At 42.8% G+C, this 15,219-nt stretch overlaps 1 protein-coding gene across 1 annotated transcript in view; it reads right to left on the reverse strand.

Annotated features, from left to right (window-relative positions):
- The window catches only part of LOC137436351 (BCL11 transcription factor A-like), a 237,598-nt gene extending 222,610 nt beyond the window's left edge, over positions 1-14,988 (reverse strand). Inside the window, exons 1-2 of the mRNA XM_068130053.2 lie at positions 14,706-14,988; positions 3,462-3,872 (exon numbers count right to left, since the gene is read on the reverse strand). Of these exons, the coding sequence (XP_067986154.2) occupies positions 3,462-3,872; positions 14,706-14,760 (466 nt within the window). The 5' untranslated portion in view covers positions 14,761-14,988. The remainder of the gene's footprint in view (positions 1-3,461; positions 3,873-14,705) is intronic.
- Between the last annotated feature and the right edge of the window lie 231 nt (positions 14,989-15,219).

Here is a 15,219-nt window from a genome sequence, read left to right on the forward strand (position 1 = left end):
TGATGACTAGAAATCCTCAACCTGATGTAAAAGTCTCACCGTGATGACTAGAAACCCTCAAACTGATGTAAAAGTCTCACCGTGATGACTAGAAACCCTCAACCTGATGTAAAAGTCTCACCGTGATGACTAGAAACCCTCAACCTGATGTAAAAGTCTCACCCTGATGACTAGAAACCCTCAAACTGATGTAAGAGTCTCACCCTGATGACTAGAAACCCTCAACCTGATGTAAACGTCTCACCATGATGATTAGAAATCCTCAAACTGATGTATAAGTCTCAACCTGATGACTAGAAGCCCTCAACCTGATGACTAGAAACCCTCAACCTGATGTAAAAGTCTCACCGTGATGACGAGAAACCCTCAAACTGATGTAAAAGTCTCACCCTGATGACTAGAAGCCATCAACCTGATGACTAGAAACCTCAACCTGATGTAAAAGTCTCACCGTGATGACGAGAAACCCTCAAACTGATGTAAAAGTCTCACCCTGATGACTAGTAACCCTCAACCTGATGTAAAAGTCTCACCGTGATGACTAGAAACCCTCAAACTGATGTAAGAGTCTCACCCTGATGACTAGAAACCCTCAACCTGATGTAAACGTCTCACCGTGATGACGAGAAACCCTCAAACTGATGTAAAAGTCTCACCCTGATGACTAGAAACCCTCAACCTGATGTAAAAGTCTCACCGTGATGACTAGAAACCCTCAAACTGATGTAAAAGTCTCACCGTGATGACTAGAAACCCTCAACCTGATGTAAAAGTCTCACCATTATGACTAGAAACCCTCAAACTGATGTAAAAGTCACCCTGATTACTAGAAATCATCAACCTGATGTAAAAGTCTCATGCTGATGACTAGGAACCCTCAACCTGATGTAAAAGAGTCTCACCGTGATGACTAGAAGCCCTCAAACTGATGTAAAAGTCTCACCCTGATGACTAGAAACCTTTAAACTGATGTAAAAGTCTCACCCTGATGACTAGAAACCCTCAAACTGATGTAAAAGTCTCACCCTGATGACTAGAAACCCTCAACCTGATGTAAAAGTCTCACCCTGATGACTAGAAACCCTCAAACTGATGTAAAGGTCTCACCCTGATGACTAGAAGCCATCAACCTGATGACTAGAAACCCTTAACCTGATGTAAAAGTCTCACCGTGATGACTATAAACCCTCAAACTGATGTAAAAGTCTCACCCTGATGACTAGAAGCCATCAACCTGATGACTAGAAACCCTTAACCTGATGTAAAAGTCTCACCGTGATGACTAGAAACCCTCAAACTGATGTAAAAGTCTCACTCTGATGACTAGAAACCCTCAAACTGATGTAAAAGTCTCACCCTGATGACTAGAAACCCTCAACCTGATGTAAAAGTCTCACCGTGATGACGAGAAACCCTCAAACTGATGTAAAAGTCTCACCGTGATGACTAGAAACCCTCAACCTGATGTAAAAGTCTCACTGTGATGACTAGAAACCCTCAAACTGATGTAAAAGTCTCACCCTGATGACTAGAAACCCTCAACCTGATGTAAAAGTCTCACCGTGATGACTAGAAGCCCTCAACCTGATGTAAAAGTCTCACCCTGATGACTAGAAACCCTCAAACTGATGTAAAGGTCTCACCCTGATGACTATAAACCCTCAACCTGATGTAAAAGTCTCACCTCGATGACTAGAAACCCTCAAACTGATGTAAAAGTGTCACCCTGATGACTAGAAACCCTCAACCTGATGTAAAAGTCTCACCGTGATGACTAGAAACCCTCAAACTGATGTAAAAGTCTCACCCTGATGACTAGAAACCCTCAAACTGATGTAAGTCTCACCGTGATGACTAGAAACCCTCAAACTGATGTAAAAGTCTCACCGTGATGACTAGAAACCCTCAAACTGATGTAAAAGTCTCACCCTGATGACTAGAAACCCTCAACCTGATGTAAGTCTCACCGTGATGACTAGAAACCCTCAAACTGATGTAAAAGTCTCACCCCGATGACTAGAAACCCTCAACCTGATGTAAAAGTCTCACCCTGATGACTAGAAACCCTCAACCTGATGTAAAAGTCTCACCCTGATGACTAGAAACCCTCAACCTGATGTAAAAGTCTCACCGTGATGACTAGAAACCCTCAAACTGATGTAAAAGTCTCACCCCGATGACTAGAAACCCTCAACCTGATGTAAAAGTCTCACCCTGATGACTAGAAACCCTCAACCTGATGTAAAAGTCTCACCCTGATGACTAGAAACCCTCAACCTGATGTAAAAGTCTCACCCTGATGACTAGAAACCCTCAACCTGATGTAAAAGTCTCACCCTGATGACTAGAAACCCTCAAACTGATGCCCCGCAGGCACGATCGGCCATTATTGGGTACGCCGTCCATCTGAGGGGACATTAAGGTGCGGACCTGTCCACTAGCAATCAAGATCCCGTTCGGTATCTTTCGCTACAGGTAGACCATCGTGTGGCACCCTGAGGAAATCCATGTGGTGACGTCGGTTTGAGTTTAGCGACGACCCTCGGGCAATGCCAATGCACCAAAGGACCGGCGACCTGCCAGGACAAGGTATTGCACTGTAAACGGAGGCCCCGCCATCCTCCTTCGGTAAACTTGGTCAGTCTGACTGTCCAGTATGTAAACTACCAAACACGCACTTTAAATGAACGAGTAACGTTAGGAGAGCGAAAGCAACACAGCATTATGACGTCAGGTGCGCCAAAGGGAACACCAAACCAGTCAGTTCAGGTAATCCACACATTTTCGTTATTCCATTGATGCAAATATGTCTTGCAGGACCTACCTGATAGTACCTGATAGTACAATCGCTCTTCCCGTTATTTTTCATGGTCACATGGCCTCCCTGGCACACAGTCAATGCTTACCCTAAGTTACCCCACTAACCTATAAAATGGCAATGGTGCGATTTGGGACTATTTAATAGGGTTTCCTATGGATACCAAAAAGGATACCATGAGCAACGCCAAGCTCCCATGAGGCGCAATTCTACAGGTAGGTTATCTTCCAACGTGGTTCTTACCGCGGTATACGCTGCACTTTATATCGACATAGCGACACGGTACGCACCACGGTACGCACCACGATACGCACCACGGTACGCACCACGATACGCACCACGGTACACACCACGGTACACATGTTGCGCACCACGGTACGCACCACGGTACACAACATGTTACGCACCACGATACGCACCACGGTACGCACCACGGTACCGGGAATCGATTGGTGAGCTCATGTCAGATTCAAATTTGAAATTGGGGATATCCGGTGAAAGAAGGTGTGAACCCTCCGTATGGGATCACCTACAAGTACAGCAAAGGTAGCACAACCCTGAGAGCATTACACAGCACCATTCACCAACAAGGTCGTCACCCCCAAGACCCTCATAGTATACACGAGCACACGGCATGTCTTACCTGCCGTCACCTCACGCGTCAAACAAACTGGTTTGTCAGTCCCAGGTGTCGTTTTTGTGTTTCCCATGGTGACAGGTGAGGGGCCTTCCTCCCAAGGTCGCGAAGGTGCAGCCGTGGTCCGAGCATGAGGTGAAGAAGAGGGCGACCGCTTGGCCGGAGCGGTGCGGTCGCAGGTATGGACGGGCACCGGTTGGCATCGCCGGGCTTTGTGCTCAATGAACAGGACGATGTGAGCGAGAGGAAAGGTCGCTCCGCATGGACCACAGGTGAGCACGTCCCCACGAGGGGATTCGCGGCCAGTCGTGACCAACGTGTCGGAAAACTGCACCACCGCGTCCACCTGATAATCATCGTCATCACCTCCTCGTTCACCTTCGCTATGGTTCACCTCCAGTGCCTCCTCCTCTGCAGCTAGAAGGGGGGAAGAGGAAGGATGACAACAGGTATGGAACAGCTCAGCAGGTGAACATCACTCAAGTTTAACGATGGGGTTGAGGAAATACGTTTCATGCCAGGTACAGTACAGGTATTAGGTGGCCATGCCAGGTACAGTACAGGTATTAGGTGGCCATGCCAGGTACAGTAATTAGGTGGCCATGCCAGGTACAGTACAGGTATTCGGTGGCCATGCCAGGTACAGTACAGGTATTAGGTGGCCGTGCCAGGTACAGTACAGGTATTAGGTGGCCGTGCCAGGTACAGTACAGGTATTAGGTGGCCATGCCGGGTACAGTACAGGTATTAGGTGGCCATGCCAGGTACAGTACAGGTATTAGGTGGCCATGCCAGGTACAGTACAGGTATTAGGTGGCCATGACAGGTACAGTACAGGTATTAGGTGGCCATGACAGGTACAGTACAGGTATTAGGTGGCCATGCCAGGTACAGTACAGGTATTAGGTGGCCGTGCCAGGTACAGGAGAAGTATTAGGTGGCCATGCCAGGTACAGTACAAGTATTAGGTGGCCATGCCAGATACAGTACAGGTATTACGTGGCCATGCCAGGTACAGTACAGGTATTACGTGGCCATGGCAGGTACAGTACAGGTATTAGGTGGCCATGCCAGGTACAGTACAGGTATTAGGTGGCCATGCCAGGTACAGTACAAGTATTAGGTGGCCATGCCAGGTACAGTACAAGTATTAGGTGGCCGCGGACCGATAAAGACAGAGTGAGATTTTTGTTGCACACCACGCAATAGGTGTGCTACTGCTCAAACGTCATATAGAGAAGTATTGAGGTTAGGCTACTTACCAGGTGTGCAGCACACCGATCACTACACCTGCATTGCGGTTTTTAAAACTCAAGTGCATTTTACCGTCACATTGTTACCATTTCTAGAAAGTTCAGATCGATAAACTATAATAACCTAAACTACCTAGAGCGCACACCTCCACCAGGTTAACAGTTTACATTTTGTAACCCACTGATACCTGATAGGCCAGATGTGGATCCACACCTCAACCAAAATCGAATTACCTTGTTCTCGTCACCAACTCAACTCATCCACCAAGTTTCGTCCAAATCCATCGTTACCTTTTGAGATATGTTCGCAAACAAACAGAGGACAAAACAACGTCGATCTACCTTCGGTGGTTCAGGTAATGATATGCAGACACCTTTATAAAGGTGTAACAGCAATAAACGGATGAGTTTGGTTCACAATAAGTCGTTATACGTTCTGAGTTTTTAAGTACACCTGGGATCAATACGCGAGTACAGAACGATGACCAAAGGTGATTCACTGCGTACGTAATATGCACGGAGACTTTCCGCACGAGCCGCACCACGTGGTGATGGATACTTTGGCGCCATTTCTGAGACCATTGGATCTCACGCTTTGGAAATCCCACGACGCTGGAGTTTTAACGTGAGAGGGAAAATCAAAATAAAGATACCTGAGGTCTGGTAAACGCTGCAGGTTAGTTCATTTGTTCAAATAATGGTGATTTTAAAGGTTAAGGTATATTTGGTAATACGGAGCTAGGTTAGGCCCAGGTATCTTTTTGGTTAGAATTTCACGGAGCCAATAAAAAGGCATCGCGACGGACACCGTGGTCGATAAAACCTGGAGAGGATCAAAAACGCGGGAAAGACTCACCAGGTGCCTCCCGAGGGATCGTTCAGGGCTTCCACACCCCCGCCCCACACCCCCCTGCCCCATTCCCTCGAACATGCACGATGCAGCTGAGACACCTGAGCCGAGGGAGAGTGTACAGGTGGAAACAAGGCCGGACAGTTGCGACCACGGGCCTGGTGCACGAAAAAGGTGCACGTATGCGGTACGGGGACACACAGTGCAAGTATATCCATTTATAACGAGGTGCACAATGATGAGGTTGGTATATCCATTTATAACGAGGTGCACAGTGATGAGGTTGGTATATCCATTTATAACGAGGTGCACAGTGATGAGGTTGGTATATCCATTTATAACGAGGTGCACAGTGATGAGGTTTGTATATCCATTTATAACGAGGTGCACAGTGATGAGGTTTGTATATCCATTTATAACGAGGTGCACAGTAATGAGGTTGGTATATCCATTTATAACGAGGTGCACAGTGATGAGGTTGGTAGATCCATTTATAACGAGGTGCACAGTGATGAGGTTTGTATATCCATTTATAACGAGGTGCACAGTGATGAGGTTTGTATATCCATTTATAACGAGGTGCACAGTGATGAGGTTGGTATATCCATTTATAACGAGGTGCACAGTGATGAGGTTGGTATATCCATTTATAACGAGGTGCACAGTGATGAGGTTTGTATATCCATTTACAACGAGGTGCACAGTGATGAGGTTGGTATATCCATTTATAACGAGGTGCACAGTGATGAGGTTTGTATATCCATTTATAACGAGGTGCACAGTGATGAGGTTTGTATATCCATTTATAACGAGGTGCACAGTGATGAGGTTGGTATATCCATTTATAACGAGGTGCACAGTGATGAGGTTGGTATATCCATTTATAACGAGGTGCACAGTGATGAGGTTTGTATATCCATTTACAACGAGGTGCACAGTGATGAGGTTGGTATATCCATTTATAACGAGGTGCACAGTGATGAGGTTGGTATATCCATTTATAACGAGGTGCACAGTGATGAGGTTTGTATATCCATTTACAACGAGGTGCACAGTGATGAGGTTGGTATATCCATTTATAACGAGGTGTACAGTGATGAGGTTTGTATATCCATTTATAACGAGGTGTACAGTGATGAGGTTTGTATATCCATTTATAACGAGGTGCACAGTGATGAGGTTTGTATATCCATTTACAACGAGGTGCACAGTGATGAGGTTTGTATATCCATTTATAACGAGGTGCACAGTGATGAGGTTGGTATATCCATTTATAACGAGGTGCACAGTGATGAGGTTGGTATATCCATTTATAACGAGGTGCACAGTTATGAGGTTTGTATATCCATTTATAACGAGGTGCACAGTGATGAGGTTGGTATATCCATTTATAACGAGTGGAGGGGCGGGGCAATGACGAGTGGAGGCGGGAGGGGCGGGGCAATGACGAGTGGAGGCGGGAGGGGCGGGGCAATGACGAGTGGAGGGGCGGGGCAATGACGAGTGGAGGAGGGAGGGGCGAACAGACGTTTCTGCTTTTTGACCCCCGGGCGACCACAGGTGTTGAAGCCAAGGTTTCCATATTCGTTCTGTGTTATGAACTTGATCGCACCGAAGAAAAGGTTGCTTTTGGATTCACCTATAGCTAGCCAGTAGGTGCGATCAACATTCCCAATCCAGCACATAAATGATAATATGGCTCCTTAAAAGGTAAAACAGATTTTCGTGGGAGTAACGCAGGAGTCATAAAAAAAACTACAAAGATTCTCCTACAATTACTTTCATACACTATTCAGGTAGGACAGGTGGACCGACCACGCGGCTACATGCTTTATACTTGTAGGCCTACGTGTTATATGAAAAGGAAAGTAAATGTTATTAAATTAAAATAAACAGACGGATGCAGGTGTATCAGGTAGAGGTAGTAGGTGTGATATAGGAACAAACAGCCGGGCGGGCGCGGAGGTACGAAGCGGAACTAGTCGGAGCTTCTGTTCGCAAACACAAACACCGAGGGCCATGGACTTCCCCATTTCACTTCACTCTACCTGGAACATTTCATGTACTCCAAGTACATCATCGCTCGTCTTCGTCACGTGCAGCAGTCCACCTGGACGGCTGTCACGTGGCCGTGTCACGTGCACCCTGCACCGCGACTGTAAAGGACAACGGGCACGACTCGGCTCGGCTATTGCACAAACCAAGCCAAGCCGAGCCGAGCCGAGCTAAACCGAACCGAGCCGTGCCAAGCCAAGCCGAACCGAGCCAAACAGAACTAAACAGAACTAAACCGAACCGAGCCGAGCTAAACCTAACCAAGCCGAACCGAGCCGAGCCGAGCCGAACTAAACCGAGCCGAGCCGAGCTAAACCTAACCAAGCCGAACCGAACCGAACTAAACCGAACCGAGCCGAGACGAACCGAACCGAACTAAACCGAACCGAGCCGAACCGAACCGAACCGAACCAAACCGAGCCGAGCCGTGACGAGAGCTCTCGGAAACATCACCCGTCGGGTGCAGACCAAACCTGACGTGTGCAATCCCAGGTACATGAGAATGTTGGGGTAATGGTGCAGGCCAAACATGACGTGTGCAATCCCAGGTACATGAGAATGTTGGGGTAATGGTGCAGGCCAAACATGACGTGTGCAATCCCAGGTACATGAGAATGTTGGGGTAACGTTCCAATTCCGAGAGATGGACAAAGCGTCTGTACCTACTACCCTGTACATACTACCCTGTACCTACTACCCTGTACCTACTACCCTGTACCTACTAGCCTGCACCTACTACCCTGTACCTACTAGCCTGCACCTACTACCCTGTACCTACTACCCTGTACCTACTACCCTGTACCTACTAGCCTGTACCTACTAGCCTGTACCTACTAGCCTGCACCTACTACCCTGCACCTACTAGCCTGCACCTACTACCCTGTACCTACGACCCTGTACCTACTACCCTGTACATACTACCCTGTACCTACTAGCCTGTACCTACTACCCTGTACCTACTATACTACCCTGTAAATACTAGCCTGTACCCTGTAGGCTGTACCTACAAAGTATCGGGATCCAATCGACATCTTGTTTGGGGAACATTTCCCAGAAGCGACCGTGTTTATTTATTTTATTCTTTTTATGAGATACCGTCCGCCAAAAAACCTTCAAAACCACTCGAGGAGGTAGAATTAAAGGTAGAACATTTATTGTTAGTTAATAAAAAGTTAGGGGTGGGGTTGTGGGGAGAGGGGGTGGGGTTGGGGGGTGAGGGGGCAGGGGTGGCGGAAGGCATAAGCCATAACAGTTTAAAGTTTCACCTCCTATAGTCCAAGCTACCTCGAGGTGCAGGATAGTGTTTGATAAAGGGAAAGTGAGGGTAATAGGTACAGGGTATTAGGTACAGAGTATTAGGTACAGGGTAGTACATACAGGGTATTAGGTACAGGGTAGTAGGTACAGGGTAGTAGGAACAGGGTATTAGGTACAGGGTAGTAGGTACAGGGTAGTAGGTACAGGGTAGTACGTACAGGGTAGTACGTACAGGGTAGTAGTTACAGGGTATTAGTTACAGGGTATTAGGTACAGGGTAGTAGGTACAGGGTAGTAGGTACAGGGTAGTAGGTACAGGGTAGTAGGTACAGGATAGTAGGTACAGGATAGTAGGTACAGGGTATTAGGTAGCGTAGTAGGTATGGGGTAGTAGGTACAGGACAGTAGGTACAGGGTAGTACAGTGGGTGGTAGGGAGGGAAAGACTTAAAACTATCGTCGTCCGTCACGCACAAAAACAAATTTTTCATCTTGGTTAAATATCCTACACAATTACATATAGATATATAAATAATATACATTACACATCAATTTTACATCTTTACAAATCCTACACAATTACATATAGATATATAAATAATATACATTACACATCAATTTTACATCTTTACAAATCCTACACAATTATATATAGATATATAAATAATATACATTACACATTAATTGTACATCTTTACAAATCCTACACAATTATATATAGATATATAAATAACATACATTACACATCAATTTTACATCTTTACAAATCCTACACAATTATATATAGATATATAAATAATAAACATTACACATTCATTTTACATCTTTACAAATCCTACACAATTACATATAGATATATAAATAATATATACATCACACATCAATTTTACATTTTTACAAATCCTACACAATTACATATCGATATATAAATAATATACATTACACATTAATTTTACATCTTTACAAATCCTACACAATTACATATTGATATATAAATAATATACATCACACATTAATTTTACATCTTTACAAATCCTACACAATTATATATAGATATATAAATAATATACATTACACATTCATTTTACATCTTTACAAATCCTACACAATTATATATAGATATATAAATAATATACATTACACATTAATTTTACATCTTTACAAATCCTACACAATTACATATAGATATATAAATAATATACATTACACATTCATTTTACATCTTTACAAATCCTACACAATTATATATAGATATATAAATAATATACATTACACATTCATTTTACATCTTTACAAATCCTACACAATTACATATAGATATATAAATAATATACATCACACATTAATTTTACATCTTTACAAATCCTACACAATTATATATAGATATATAAATAATATACATTACACATTCATTTTACATCTTTACAAATCCTACACAATTATATATAGATATATAAATAATATACATTACACATTCATTTTACATCTTTACAAATCCTACACAATTACATATAGATATATAAATAATATACATCACACATTAATTTTACATCTTTACAAATCCTACACAATTATATATAGATATATAAATAATATACATTACACATTCATTTTACATCTTTACAAATCCTACACAATTATATATAGATATATAAATAATATACATTACACATTCATTTTACATCTTTACAAATCCTGCACAATTATATATAGATATATAAATAATATACATTACACATTAATTTTACATCTTTACAAATCCTACACAATTACATATAGATATATAAATAATATACATTACACATAAATTTTACATCTTTACAAATCCTGCACAATTATATATGGATATATAAATAATATACATCACACATTAATTTTACATCTTTACAAATCCTACACAATTATATATAGATATATAAATAATATACATTACACATTCATTTTACATCTTTACAAATCCTACACAATTATATATAGATATATAAATAATATACATTACACATTCATTTTACATCTTAACAAATCCTACACAATTATATATAGATATATAAATAATATACATTACACATTCATTTTACATCTTTACAAATCCTGCACAATTATATATAGATATATAAATAATATACATTACACATTAATTTTACATCTTTACAAATCCTACCCAATTACATATAGATATATAAATAATATACATTACACATAAATTTTACATCTTTACAAATCCTGCACAATTATATATGGATATATAAATAATATACATTACACATTCATTTTACATCTTTACAAATCCTACACAATTACATATAGATATATAAATAATATACATTACACATTCATTTTACATCTTTACAAATCCTACACAATTATATATAGATATATAAATAATATACATTACACATTCATTTTACATCTTTACAAATCCTGCACAATTATATGTAGATATATAAATAATATACATTACACATTAATTTTACATCTTTACAAATCCTACACAATTACATATAGATATATAAATAATATACATTACACATTAATTTTACATCTTTACAAATCCTGCACAATTATATGTAGATATATAAATAATATACATTACACATTAATTTTACATCTTTACTAATCCTACACAATTACATATAGATATATAAATAATATACATCACACATTAATTTTACATCTTTACAAATCCTACACAATTATATATAGAAATATAAATAATATACATTACACATTAATTTTACATCTTTACAAATCCTGTGCAATTATATATAGATCTATAAATAATATACATTACACATTAATTTTACATCTTTACAAATCCTACACAATTATATATAGATATATAAATAATATACATTACACATTAATTTTACATCTTTACAAATCCTACACAATTATATATAGATATATAAATAATATACATTACACATTCATTTTACATCTTTACAAATCCTGCACAATTATATATAGATATATAAATAATATACATTACACATTAATTTTACATCTTTACAAATCCTACACAATTACATATAGATATATAAATAATATACATTACACATTAATTTTACATCTTTACAAATCCTACACAATTATATATAGATATATAAATAATATACATCACACATTAATTTTACATCTTTACAAATCCTACACAATTACATATAGATATATAAATAATATACATTACACATTAATTTTACATCTTTACAAATCCTACACAATTACATATAGATATATAAATAATATACATTACACATTAATTTTACATCTTTGCAAATCCTACACAATTACATATAAATATATATATATAAATAATATACATCACACATTAATTTTACATCTTTACAAAACCTACACAATTACATATAGATATATAAATAATATACATTACACATTAATTTTACATCTTTACTCTGAACAGCATGGAGATCATGAACCAACATGAACATCTCAAACAGGACAGCATCAGATCCCCCAAAAAACTTTTCCCAATTCCCAAAGACTAAACTTGGTTCCACAAAACGTTCATCTCTACACCAATTCGTGTGATGTGTGATAGAACTCGACTGCGGAGGTGAACCATAATGTACAGATGATGTAAAAACCGACCTCTAATGCAGACAAGATTATACACCCAACGGATTGGATGGAATTATTCCAGAAAGTTGTCACTCATGTATGACCATGGTGAACGATTGGCCATATGAACACCGGTTGGGATTGGCCATACGAGCACCGGTTGGGATTGGCCATACGAACACCGATTGTGATTGGCCATACGAACACCGATTGTGATTGGCCATACGAACACCGATTGTGATTGGCCACATGAACACCGATTGTGATTGGCCATACAAACACCGATTGTGATTGGCCATACGAACACCGATTGTGATTGGCCACATGAACACCGATTGTGATTGGCCATACAAACACCGATTGGGATTGGCCATACGAACACCGATTACGATTGGCCACACGAACACCGGTTGCGATTGGCCACACGAACACAGATTGTGATTGGCCATACGAACACAGATTGTGATTGGCCATACGAACACAGATTGTGATTGGCCATACGAACACCGATTGTAATTGGCCATACAAACACCGATTGCGATTGGCCATACAAACACCGATTGCGATTGGCCACATGAATACCGATTGTGATTGGCCACATGAACACCGATTGTGATTGGCCACATGAACACCGATTGGGATTGGCCATAACACCGGTTGTGATTGGCCATACAAACACTGGTTGTGATTGGCCACATGAACACCGATTGGGATAGGCCATATAAACACCGATTGGGATTGGCCATATAAACACCGATTACGATTGGCCATATAAACACCGATTACGATTGGCCATATAAATACCGATTGGGATTGGTCATATGAACACCGATTGGGATTGGCCATATGAACACCGATTGGGATTGGTCATATGAACACCGATTGGGATTGGCCATATGAACACCGATTGGGATTGGCCATACACACGGATTTCTCGAGTTCTACCTCCAATGTGCTACCTTTCATGTCACCACACACTCCTCTTCCCCTAAAACGATCCTCATTTTCGATCGAGGGTCGTCAGAGCGAGACCCTGTCCCGGTTTTAATGCGATTGTTAAAACACCTTGAAAAGTCACCTGCTGAACTATAAAACAGGTGGGACGTCCCACGACTCGGAAACATGAACAAGGAAGGTGGAAAGTAATCGCAGATCGTGTGTTTAATATGGACTACGGTATGTGCCCACAGGTATCCATGTGCCCGTGTTCACAAATCATAGGTATCTGCGTGCCCGTGCTCAGAGGTATCTCCGTGCCCGTGCTTACAGGTATCTGCGTGCCCGTGCTCAGAGGTATCTGCGTGCCCGTGCTCAGAGGTATCTCCGTGCCATGCTCAGAGGTATCTCCGTACCCGTGCTTACAGGTATCTGCGTGCCCGTGCTCAGAGGTATCTCCGTGCCCGTGCTCAGAGGTATCTCCGTGCCCGTGCTCAGAGGTATCTCCGTGCCCGTGCTTACAGGTATCTGCGTGCCCGTGCTTACAGGTATCTGCGTGCCCGTGCTCAGAGGTATCTCCGTGCCCGTGCTCAGAGGTATCTCCGTGCCCGTGCTTACAGTTACAGGTATCTGCGTGTCCGTGCTCAGAGGTATCTCCGTGCCCATGCTTACAGGTATCTCCGTGCCCGTGCTCAGAGGTATCTCCGTGCCCGTGCTTACAGGTATCTCCGTGCCCGTGCTCAGAGGTATCTCCGTGCCCGTGCTCAGAGGTATCTCCGTGCCCGTGCTTACAGGTATCTGCGTGCCCGTGCTCAGAGGTATCTCCGTGCCCTTGCTTACAGGTATCTGCGTGTCTGTGCTCAGAGGTATCTCCGTGCCCGTGCTTACAGGTATCTCTGTGCCTTGAAGTGACCTGCCCGGGAGGGTTAGTCGTGCCCGGAGTACGGATCCGTGCTGTTCGGCACCGCCGTACCTTCATGGACCGGACAGCTTAACTAGTGCCAGTGGTGGTCGGATGGAAAGAACGAGAACCAGACGGAACATTGGCGGGGTTGAGCACTACCACCACCACCACCACCACCACAACAACCACGCAAACCACCCAAACCACCACAAATGGAGAAATAAAACTTGTGTTTCAACTCCAACCTTTGCACATGTAAAAATAAAAGTCATCACCTTAAAGAGCGAACAACATGAAAACCAACTAATCACAGCGGTACGATAACATCGGTGAGTTATAGGTTCTAGCCCAGGTAGGTTAATGTCTCATCACCATAAAACACAGGTAGCGTAAACATCGTGAAGCGCAAGGACTTACGCGGGAGGTCCCTCTCGCTCAGGTGCTGCGGCTTCACCTGTTTGCGCCGAGACATCGCAAGGATTACATCGGAAAATGTGCCACAGGGGCCGAGAGGGGCCGAGAGGGGCCGAGGAGCCGAGAGGAGCCGAGAGGGACCGAGAGGGGCAGGGGCTGCGCTGAGCCGGCACGATGGCGCTTCCGCGTTAATCAGTGGGCATAACGAGGAATAAATGTGCGAAGGGCGGACCAGCGCCGCGCCGGGCGAGTTCAAGTGCGTGCAAGTGTGCCCGGGTTGGGCAGCGCGGGGCGAGCGGGCGAGCGAGCCAGACCGGGGGCGTGGCCGCGAGGGCAGGGGCGGGGCCGCGAGGGCAGGGGCGGGGCCGCAGGGAAGAGTTGGGCGGGACTGGCGGCTGGCGGGAGACGTGATCGTGGCGGGAATGGACGGACCGAGGAAAGGCGCGGGCAGGGGGTTGTGCAGTGCAAGATGCGATGAAATATTTTTGGGTCGTGTGCGGTGAGTGATTGTGATGGA

This window comes from Myxine glutinosa, chromosome 11 (assembly GCF_964187855.1).
Source record: "Myxine glutinosa chromosome 11, kmMyxGlut1.1, whole genome shotgun sequence".
Classification (NCBI taxonomy): Eukaryota; Metazoa; Chordata; class Myxini; order Myxiniformes; family Myxinidae; genus Myxine; species Myxine glutinosa.